The following is a 12,112-nucleotide window of genomic DNA, read 5'->3' as shown; positions in this document are numbered from 1 at the left end:
GAACATTGGATGTATTTCATTGCCATGCTTGTATGAATTGCTTTTCAAATGTCTTCAATAAGCTGCCAACATTAAAGAAAAGACAGCAAATCTTAAAGAACATTTTTACTGCAGTGGGCTTTTTTTGGTTGTCTTTCAGAAAATCATTGGCTGCTTAGATCAAGGGTGAGACCCTGTGAAGTTTGAAAGCATCAGTTGAACTCAAAATTCTGCTGACTTTTTTAAAAGTCTAACCAGAAATGGATATTTTATTCACATTTCATTTTTGAGCTTTGCACAATTCCTTATTCCTCAAACTATATAACTAAACAACAAAACTAGAGATTCAGTGGTAGTGAAAAGGGCTGATAAAAAGGGATGCATGACATTATTGGCATGATATCAGTGTTGACAAAATCTCTCCTTTTATTTGGTAGTTAATTGTGCCTGATGCCAGCATAAACCAAAAGATAAACATTTTCAACTGATGTCTAGGGCTGCAGGATGTTGTTGGCCTGATATCTCTTTGGCAGATATCAAAATTCAGCTGATACTGACATCCAATGTTTTAGCTGTGAAAATCAGCACATATAATTCATAGGTTAGTGGAGATTTAGGCTGAACAAACAGACCTGTGTCAGAGGTCTTTTTCCTTATTTACCCTTATTCTGTAAACCTTAAAGTGTGTTTTATGAACAAAAGCTTGTTTCTTTGTTCATTCTTAAACCTTAAAGTGTGTTCAGGATGAGTTATAGGGTTGATGAAAATATTTAAAATATAGTATAGATACTGGTATTGGCTAAAATGAATCAGTAAATATCTGCATATAAGATATAAGCAAAAATCCTTTATAGTGCATCCCTACTGATATCTGTTCTTGCCCCTAGGCATGCACGATATTGGAATTTTGCAGATATCCATGCCAATATCGACAAATCATTTTTAGCAGATAGCGATATCAATATTTAAATGTAGTTCAGACCTAAAACTTCAGACTTTGGAACACACAATTCAAAGTTTGAGGATGAACAAAATCACAAATATTAGTCCTTAAAAACAAACTTTTAAAGCGTAAGAAACTCCGCTAACTTATTTGTTTGTACGGCCAATATTTACACCCAGCAGATTTTTTTAGGCAATATATTGGTTGTAAATATCGGGAGAAATGTTCATATCTGCCAGTATGATAATTCACTCTTTAATCTAATTTCTTCTGATGTTATGTTATATCATGCCAATAATATCGGGCATCCCTATCGTCCACCTTATTTGGCTGATGGATGATGTTAACAAACAGTGCCAATATCGGCTGATACAGATGTTGAAATCGATGCATCAGTGCATCCCTAGACAGAATTATCATTGTTTCTTTTGAAGCATCTTTTTTTAAGTACAGTTTGTAACAGTACTTCTGATTTGATAATGCTAAGGTTCATGACCCTTTTGTCTGCAACAATCCTGGCACAGTCACAGTGTTTGCCTCGGCATGTTTCAGGGATTTGGTGGAATTCCTCACACGTTTGTTGTGGTAATTTAAGCTTCCCAGCATGCCGTATGACTTTGGATGACATTCTGCTCTGGCCCACTCACCTCGCTGTGGTGGCGTGGCCCCTGTCAGGGCAGTGATACTATAGTCAGCAGCTTATTCTGGCTTCCTCCAGCAGCATGTTGGTCATAGTGTGTTCCAGCCATGGCATGTTAGTGTATGTGTGCCATGCTTAACAGACTGTGACTCTGTGGGACCAGCCCTCCTTTTCTGTGAGCCTTTTTAAGAAGGGACACATATATTGTTTTCCAAATGTGTTTGTGAATTGACTGGGCTGTATGTATTACCACTTGATGTAAATTAGTTTCTACATATTGGTCCAACTGTTCCCAGGGATCATCTGAAATCAATAGAAGTGCTTAAATGTCAGAAGTATTGAATTTTGAAGGACATTTTTCATTCAGTTGAAGAGCGCAACAATATTATTGACCTGTAAGTTGTCTGTGGAGTCAGTCTATGACAAAACAAGCAATCCATCTTTCCATATTTGATTGTATGATGTTTGATTTCTCACACTGGCTTGCTATTTATTTCTTTTGCATCAGTTTATTAAGAAAATACCAAATAATTTAAGTGCAGGTATTGCATGAACTTTATTAGTCACCCAAACAAGACTCTGCAAACATTCTTACCTGCAGCAAAATCGATTGCATGCAGAGTCAGAGGAAGTGCAGTACTTTCCATGTGCTTTTCTGCTGCACTGTGCCAAAAGGAGGAAGCTGAGAGAGGGTACTCCTGCGGTTTTCACACCGGAATGGCTTCCCTGTCTGAATCACACCTTCTGCTAGCTGTTAGCCCCATGGAGAGAGGGAGATAGCCACTTTGGGCACATTATTTTTCATTGACAGATTCAGAGCAGAAATGCCATCTGCATATGAGGTTGCAGTTATATTTGTCTGTGCTGTTTTCTGTCAGTCACATACAGAAACACTTTGTTGGTCATGAATTGTCTAAATGGCTCTAAAACACTTCATAGTTCTAGCTAACGGTTTGCATTTTTGTTGCAGTAAAAATCACAGTGAATTTATACTGAAGGGGCCTTTTTACTGCAGAAGCCATCATATTTATCCCCATCATCAGGGCTGCAGTTATCACTCATTGCCACTAGGAGGCTACAGTTTATAGCCAGGCTGGTTGCTTTCTGAAGAACCAGACTTTTCTCTGTGTGATCCGTGGGACAACATGGATTTGTCCCACAGATGCACACATGTACGACTCCTGGCACCCCCCCCTACACGCACAGCTATCAAAGAACTGTTTACGATACACATTTTGCAGGGGGTGAGGAAGTGTGCTCTGTGTGTCAAAAGCGGCAGTGACTCTCCCTGGAGTATCTGTCATTACCATATGAGTAGCTCCAGCCAGGCAGCCAGCTCGTGTGTGCGTGAGCGAGTGAAAAAAGAAAAGAGAGAGTGAGATGCCAGTGTTTCTATCCGTGCTTGTGTTTGTTTGAACACACTTGTGCTTTTATGTGTGAGCCCCATGCATGTCTCACCTTCTCACTCTGAGACAAAATGAAGTCTGTCTGCCTGTGAATGTCTATTGTGCAGTGCTAATGTGATAGCAGAGATTAGCATTGTAATCCATTTAGCATAGAGCAGCTAATCCACTTTATTACTGTTGAAAAGGAATCAGATAATATTGGCTAGCACCAGTGTAGCTGCCTTAATGATTTTAGGCTGATGAAAAAATCACTTCAAGATTTTTAAATAATTATTCCTGCTGACAATGAAAACAAGATGAGACGTTTAATAATGAAATATGATTCAAATCTTACCTTAATTTTTAAGGATATTGCAGTATTGATTTGCTTTTAATTTGCATGTTTTTGTGGTGACTGTTCCTTTAAATCAAAAGAATATAACTGGAGAGCTGTTAAAATACTGATCAAAGTTGCCATAAAACACTTTGAATATACAACTTTTATTAAACAAATAAATCAGCTGGTCTTTTTTTTTTATTTCTCCCAGACGGCTTTTCCTCTGCGACCTAAGTAGCCAGGGCTGCATGCTTGCAGACATGCTCTGCATTCCCTGGTGGCTCGTTTGTTTTTGTTAGTGGTCACTTTGAGGGATAATATACAGGAGCTTCCCCTCAAAGCCCCCTCTGTTCCCTGGTGACTGTGGATGTGTCCCAACACAATAAAACTCTGCCATGGACTATCTGGCCTTTAACTCTGCTCTGTAATTTAGTGTGTGTAAGATGAGAAGTTGATATCTTCTCAATACATGCGCATGCACGCACATATTGTCTACGTCAAATTAACTTGGGCAGATTAGATAACCCCACCTGCTGAATCTGGCCCCGTCTTGCCTGGTAGTTTCTTTCTTTCTTTCTTCCTGCCTCCCCCTCTCTTCTTTCTCCCTCTCTCGTTCGCCTTCTGTTCTTTTCTTTGCAACTGACCCCAGTGCTTACAATGGTTCCCAGTGAAAGTGTGTGAGGCTTTGATACAGAACCTCAAGGTCCTTTGAGATCAGGATCACTACACAAGCCAAGCAGGAGGCAGAGCGCGAGAAGAAGAATGGAAGGGGAACAAAGAAGAGCAGGGTGAAATCAGGGTGAAGGAAGGTGCCTGTTTAGAGAAATGTCATGTTGTGAAACTGGATATCATTGGAAACAGCCGGACTAGGGCAGGATGTTAACTTTACCTTGTGTGCTAAGGTTTCTCTCTTTAATATACTGTACTACTGCAGTTGATTGTCTATACAAAGACTTAGGATCCACTGGGGTGTGGTAGACCAGATGATGCGTGTTGATTGTTTTCTTGCATAATGTAAATTAGACCTTTAAAAGGCAGACTGTGGGCAAGACCCAAAAATGTAGCTATTAAAAAAGAACGGCAGTCAAAGTGACACTTATTTTGAAAGTAAAGAATCCTATCTGCACAAATAATATAAATACAGGAATGCTGAGCTTTGGTATAAAATGATGTGTTTAACAGTTGTAAGGGAAAACAGTCATTCTGGGAGTATTGATGTCCCTTAAAATGTTATGCTGTTGTCATCAGAGTTCAGTTTTGTATTCAATGCTTACTCATCATTAGACAGTCTTTCATTTATATGAATGAGGTGTCAGTAGATCCTCTTTGAATATGACTTTTGTGTAAATGTATCACAGTAACATGACATGTAAAGGAATATAACATAAATAAACCAGACTCTGATGTCACCAATCATACAATCATCAAGCAGCTTTATAAACCTGATGAAAACACATGCCAAGATTTCATGTGCTTTTGTTTTCAGTTTTGTGTCCATCCAGTAAAAGTATTTATTTTATTCATTTATCTATTTTTAAACTTGATCTGGATCACCATCTGGATCCAGAAATGTTTTCAAAGATTCCGTACTATTAGGAGATAGGGCTAATGGCGGAGGTCTGTGCTCTCCGAGTGCTTTTCTAGTTTTATTTTTTTATAAGTTTATAAAGAAAAACAAAATCAGGAATCCACAATATTACTGGCATGATATCAGTACAGGCAAAAATTAGCTTATAAAGTTAAATATTTGTATTAGCAGATATGGTAACTTCTTGTGATATTTACAGCTGATATATCAGCCTTATACCAGAAAATGTACAACTGTATCATCAGTTATAGGTGGTTACTTAGGGTGTGTTGCATAATCAAGGGGGCCACTGTCTGAGCATTTGGAATGATTTGACTCACCCTCTCTTTGCACAGGAGACTCTAAGCATTCTTTACAATAAAAAAAATGTGCACAGTGTATTAGTTGTAACTTCCCACGATTAACGTTTTGTTGTTTTCACGATTAATTCACAAGATAAGTGTGATCAAACACTGTGCTAATTATGGTTTTGTCCATAGGTTTGTCATGTGGTAAAAGTTTCAGCATTTGTTGTTATGCTTTAGCCATAAAAGTAATTATCCCACTGTTACATTTTTATAATTTATCTTTTTTTAGAAATATGCTTGTTTTTTTTTTGTTTTTTTTACTGATTTCTTCAATTTATTGCTTTTTCTTAAGGCATTAAGAGTGCCTAAGGTTGATAAGAGAATGTGTTGCAGATGTAACAACCAACAAGTGATTGTGTTTTATAGAAGTGATGTCAATACCAATCCAAATAATTATGATTTGCCACAGTTGAGCAGTCTTAGACTATATGTAACAGTATTATCTAATATGAGTTTAAATATGGGCATATTTAATGTGATCAAAAATCCAGTATTGTGTATTCCTATACAAAACAATCAAATTCAAACATAAATGTCTAATCTTGAATGAAAGTAGCATGGAGAAGAATAATCCTATATAATGACCTCTCTTTCACAAGACTGATTTGAAAAGCACATTTATACAAAAGATCCTTAATATAAATCTGAAATAACCACAGGGTAATGCAGTTAGTTTACTGGTAATGTAATCCTTTTTACATTGAAACATAAAGTTAATTTTGATTAATCAGGCTTTAAGCCTGCTATTAATCACTGTCAAGTTTTTATTGATAAGCACTAGAAAGAAAGTATTGAATGTAAAACTAACACTTGTAATTCCTCTCATTTGAAGTGTTTGCCTCCAACATTATCCATACAGTTTTAAATCAAGTCCAGGTTAAAAAATACAGAGAACCTAAGGCTTAAGAGAGTCAGCCTTAGTTAAAAGGTGTTAAAAGCAAGGTTGTTTTATTGCAGCCTCAGCCTACCTTGTAGAAATAATTTGAGTTTAGGTTATAGCCTTATATCTGATTTGGACCTTCTAAATAGAAATCAAACTGAACAGATGTAAAGGGCTGAAAAAGGCTTGATATCAAGTCCTTAAGACAAAACAATAGCTCAGACATATTTCATATTTTAACACTAATGTTGATTCCAGTAGTTTTAGTCAAGTCTGCTGGCAAACAAACAGCAAAGACAGTAGAGCTTTGTTGTATCAAAGAGGAACAGTTGACCCATAAAGAGCAGAGTAGACCTCTTGACCTCAGAGAGACTTTAGCCTAAGGCGTGGCTCTAGAGAGCTTTTATAATGATATGCTGACAGAGCGTGCTGTCATCGGCGTATTATAATTAATCATAGAGTGACTCACCTGTCTGCTCCACCATCTGCTTCCTGTCCAATTATCCACTGTTTCGCGCACAAAGCACTACCAAGAGTCATCACAACTTTAACAAGACTTGCTTCACACTTGTCTGCAAGCCCACACAGGTCTGTGTGTCGTCCCTGTGTGTGTATTTGAGTGTGTATTCTGCCGAGTGCTGAAAGTTGCTTGGGTAGGGATATGTCAAGACTGTCTGTTACTGGGAAATTACAGCCAGAGGACCAGATTTAGAAGGGATCATTTAGAAAATACACTCTGCATATGAGCGTGTGTGTGACGATGTAAGCAGATGTTCGGGCACAACCCAGAGCACTTCCATCACACCACCAGGTGTGTGTGGGGCCAATTTCATGCACTTTCTGCTGAGTAAACACACCTAGGGGCCCACATACCACACCTCTCGCCCAGATGTCTAATTACTGTAATCACTTCTGAATGGCTGAAAGTGTGATCGAGAGGGATGAGCTGCTTCACATTGAGCATAGAAATGTAATGCATGGGAAAATCTCAGACACAGTGCTGTACATGGGCACTTTTGCCTGAAATATGTCCAAAAGTTTCTTTTTCAGTGCTTTTTTTGGTTATCTTGCACTTCTTTGCTGTTGCAAGATCCTTCTTTGTCAAAATCCTTTTCCAGTTGGGCTTCACTTTCACCTGCCTATTCTTACTGTATTTTAAACACTGTCATGTATTCAGTCCATTCAAGACAAAGAAATGTCGCTCGTGCTTTCTAATGCTGCTATTTCAAAGCTCAAGGGGAAAGGATGAGCAATACACTGATTAGAAGCATTGTGTATTAATCACATATTTATTCTATGGCTGTCAAGATTAAAAAAATGATATTAATTGAAGTTTAAGACTAACTTAATCATGGTAAATGAACTTGTTATGATTGAAAAGGAAAGAAGGAAACAGTAAAATGGTAAAAGTTTCATGACACAAGGTGCAGATGACAGTTTACTTATTCGCCAAGCTGACTGAGTTTTTTAAGGTAAACTGAGAAATGTAGGAGCAGGGGACAACTAATAGGATTTCAACGTTTTATGTTATACTTTTTTAGGTGACTGAGCAGAAACAATTATGATCTGAGACAAAGAAAATATTTTAAAGGCTTTATTTATGAAGACAGTAAGATCAAGACATCAGGTGAAAGCCTAGTGAATCTACTCTGGCTCGGTGCTTCAGCATTGTCTTTAAGAAGAAAACAGTCAGTTTGTCATGTTCCAAACACATAAGGCTTCACCAATCTTAGCTGACAGCTGGCCAATTTAAATGACCATAGGTCCTGGAATCTGGATTCAGTCTATTTTTACCTTGTCCAGCAAGCATCATGTCTCTTCTGACCATAAAGACAAGGATCTGCAAAGCCCCAACTTTGTCTTTAACCCATAGGTTAAAGACCTGCATGTATATGAACTATTCAAGTGATAATTGAAAGATGCATTCAAGACAGAAAAAGTATAAATCATGCCATTAGTCATGATTTTTAAAAGACAGAGTTCCTGTAGATCCTTGAAAAGTCTTAAAAAGTCGTAAATTGGACTTTCCGACCATAAAATGTCGTTTTTACTTGTGAGAGGTCTTAAATTTTCAGTGGCACTTTAAATAACACATGCCTTTTGTTACTAGCCAATTTATCTTTTATTTTTTTATTTTATGAGTATATGCATGTTAGCATGGCAATTAGCATTTGCAGCAGTGCTGCCTGTAAGTAGTCTACCTGCAATAACTGTTCAGAATTAGCTCAGCAAATCTGCAAAAATATGTTATGATCAATATCACACCGGTATATTAATAGAAAAGGAGGCACCAGCAAATTTGTGCATTTATGGCCAAAAAAGTCTTTTCCCTATACCATCTGAAATTTCATTTACAGTCATTAAATCGGAAATTTCAGCCCCGATTCTGTGCACAGAGAAGTCACACGTGTCCTTCATTTTTAACTGTTTATTGCACAAAAATTGTTTTTAATTCTTCTCAGTTCAGGTCTTAAGAAGTCTTAAAACTGATCTTTAAAAGTCTGTAGGACCACACTAATTGCGCTGTTTAATAAGTCATGATTGATGTGATCAATCTTGACAGCCCAAATCAATCCTGCATTTGTTTTTATGTTTTTCCAGATCCGTGTTGACGGCTCCTCTCGGGCTCTGCAGTACGAGACGGTGCAGGCAGTGGAGAATGGACCCATCCTCAGAGATATGGCCTTCTCCTCCGACCACCACTTCCTCTATGTCATGTCTGAATCCCAGGTAAGACACATCCTCCAAACCTGCTGACTGGACATCATAACTGCTGACATTTATCATTTTGTTATGTCAGAGAGAAGAAGGACCTTTTGTAGCAGCGTATGGGTTTCATTACAGCCTGGCGGGAGAAGAGAGAAGGATTAGATGGACTTGTGGATGCCCTGACCGTGTTCTTTTCTATAGAAACACACAGAGAGTGTGGAGCTGGAGTGAATAAATATGTTGAATTACAGGCGGAGAGGAGAGGGGTTTCAGTCCACTTGTGTGTGTTTGTGTGCTCTTCTCGGTTCACACACACTGTCTCTCATAGTACCTTTGATGACATGGAATGTGAGGCGAAATAGCAGCACTCTATGTAATGGACACAGAGAGACTGTGAACACCTCTATCAGAGGCAGAAGCTCGCTAAAATAGCACTATAGCAAGTCCGTAACACACAAGCTGTGCACACACATGACTCACTGTCACAGGTAGTCACTTTCTCTTTGTGAAACACAAACACGGCAGCAAAAGCACTAAATGATGAATGAATGCTCGTGCAACAGCGATTTATTGTGGTCAATCAGTTGAATAAGCTGTGTTAAATGTCATTATTTAAATGTTATTTTTAGTGCTGTTTAACGACTGTGATGAATTTTGTTGTTATAATGTTGGTAAAAGCTCTGAAGTTGAGATATTGTGCATATCATTCCCTCCCCTCGCCTCTTTATCTCCTGCCACCCGCAATCACAGAAGGCCACTGCTGTTTTGTTGGCAGCGATAGCCTGGTTACCCCTGTATATTGTCTGCAGCTTCCAGAGGATTATAGACCTCTCTGGCACCATAAAGGTGTCAGTGTTTGCTAATGTGTAGTGCAATTTGTTTGTGTAGTTGTGTGTTCAGATTTGAAGCACTAGGATTATCCCGATAACACTTTAAATATCACACAGGCAGTGAGTTGAAGGTGCCCTTTCAAATGCAGCTCTCGTCACCTCTCCTGAGGTCTGAGGAGTCCATCTGCACAGAGGGTGGGAAAAGGAACAGAAAAGGGGGGACTCAAGTTAGCAGAAATAAGGACATTAAGTATGCTATTTAGTTATTGCATCCAATTACCCACAATAATTCTTTGTAACAGTCTGTAAATGTACATTTCTTTTTCTCTCTATTTGGATTATAGTGCATGTAATTGGGCTTACAGAGGATATTACAGGATAACAAATGATTTGTTAAGAATACATATTTCCCATTTCCTCCCATGATGTTGGATTCCTTTATGTCTTGTGATTATCTCCCGACATCGTGTTACAAATTTAGCTGTTTTTTTTAATTAGCATTCCAATTAACTTATATTAGAAAAAAAGCACATTTTGTTAGCTAATAGTGGTCCCGCGTGTTTGTATGTTTTAGGCCTTCATAGTAATTAGTCTATTAGCCTAGTTAGAGGCCTGACCTCCACTAACTGTTTAGGAAGAACATCTGGGAATTACCATACACGCAAATATGGAGAGCAATTAGTGAACACACAAACACACACTCATTCACTGCTGAAGGGTTTGTAGTGAATGAATAAAACTCCAACAATTCAGCGTTGTTCCACCTAATCCATTTAAATCCATTAACTCATAATGAATTTGTGTAATACTTGTATATTTCTAATTAAATTAGAATAACTTTCTGTTTTTTAGAGTCACTAGGGTTTGAGATACCAACTTAGATGGCAGAAAAGGCTGCTTTATTACCCCAAATGCCTGCCTTAGTGTCTGCAATCACCAGAGCAGAGGAGCACAAAATGCTTCATCATACATGAAGAGAACATTTTCAACAATATTTTGTCAAAAGAGGTTATACGCATGAAATTTCCCAGAGGTGGCAAACGCTGTTAAAACAGCCTGAGTGGGCCGATAGCAGTACGCCACCTGCTGTTTTTCAGGCGTGGGACCGAGACACTGAAGGAGTAAAAAATGGAACCAGGGAGGAAATACAGAAAGAGGAAACACGTAACAGAATGAGAGGAGCGAGGGGGGCCCATACCAGGAGGCTGAGAACACAGCTGTTCAATACAGCTCCTGTCCTGCTGTTCTCAGGATCCAAACATGGCCCTTCAGATTGGTGATGCATGGCCAAGAGAGGGACTGAGAGATGTGTAACTCTTTTTTGTGACTGTTGTGAGAGTCCAGAAGGAGCATGAGAGAGACAGGCTGTGGAGAGGGATAGGGAAGGACATAAATAGGTGAACAATAGTATTAAGTGATCTCAGATTGCGATAAGAATGTTAATAACTATAACCTAAATTTGAAAGTGAAAATATAGAGCTCTTAACTAGACAACAAGCCATATTAAAGTGCTGCACATAAATGAAAATTAGTAATCATAGCTAAATTGGGACAAATGACAAAAACATTTTAATTCAATCTAAAACACTGGAAACACTCTAAAACTCAATGACAGGACATCAGAGAAATGTAAACAACTTAAGACTCATATAACAGTAAACAAGTGGGTCCTTAGTTAGGGTACTGCTATTGATAAATAGCTACCAATCATGATCATCCAAAATGAATGAATGACCGGTAAGCTTGGACAGAGCTTTAATATAGTGGCAGTTCTATTGGAGTGGACCAAATTTCTATATTAAATAAGAGCAAAGAACAGCATTGAAATGACAGAAAAGATGCATTTGCTCTTCTACCAACCTGATTCAGCTGGAAGTTGTGTGAATCAGTACAATGGCTGCTAGTTGCTAGTTTCCCAAATGCTTTGTATGGGAGGTTTCCCAGACAGAAGTTAAAGTTTTTTAACAACTTCCTCTAAACCTCTGTGATCTTGAAAGAGTTCAAGTAATAGCCTTGAGTTCAAACCCAAGTGATTGTGTACAAAAATGTTGTACTTTCCCTTAATCAGTATGCCAACTTTTCTATTTATCATAAGAATAAAGTCCTTCTCTGAAAATGTCAGCTTTTCCAGTCACTTCTTTTTAAATGTGCAAATTGAAAATGTGCATAAATAGTGGTGGATGGGGACTTTATTCAAGCAGTCTGATCATGTTGCCTTAACTTTACTAAATTATGTACAATATGTACATTTTATATTCAAAAATGTACCTCAAAATTAACTAAATTCTTCAGCTTTCTGTCATTATCAGTATCCTCCTCAAACTGTAACAACAGATTATATAGTCTGATAAATACAGACCTGTTAAAATAAATCATGATCAGACCTTATGCTAATCCTTCCCAGCAATTATGGAGATTAGAAAAATATTTTTTTTCTCTTGTAGTTTTCTGTTTTTTGCATCTCATGTAGTACA

At 38.0% G+C, this 12,112-nt stretch overlaps 1 protein-coding gene across 2 annotated transcripts in view; it reads left to right on the top strand.

Annotated features, from left to right (window-relative positions):
- Positions 1-12,112, top strand: part of plxna4 (plexin A4) — a 283,307-nt gene that overhangs the window by 156,012 nt on the left and 115,183 nt on the right. For both annotated transcript variants that reach the window (XM_041780599.1, XM_041780598.1), the window contains exon 4: positions 8,701-8,829. In XM_041780599.1, the coding sequence (XP_041636533.1) occupies positions 8,701-8,829 (129 nt within the window). The remainder of the gene's footprint in view (positions 1-8,700; positions 8,830-12,112) is intronic.

The sequence above is a fragment of the Cheilinus undulatus genome, linkage group 23 (assembly GCF_018320785.1).
Source record: "Cheilinus undulatus linkage group 23, ASM1832078v1, whole genome shotgun sequence".
Lineage (NCBI taxonomy): Eukaryota > Metazoa > Chordata > Actinopteri > Labriformes > Labridae > Cheilinus > Cheilinus undulatus.
The sequence above is the reverse complement of the archived record's forward strand: the minus strand, read 5'-3'. Positions and strand labels throughout refer to the sequence as shown.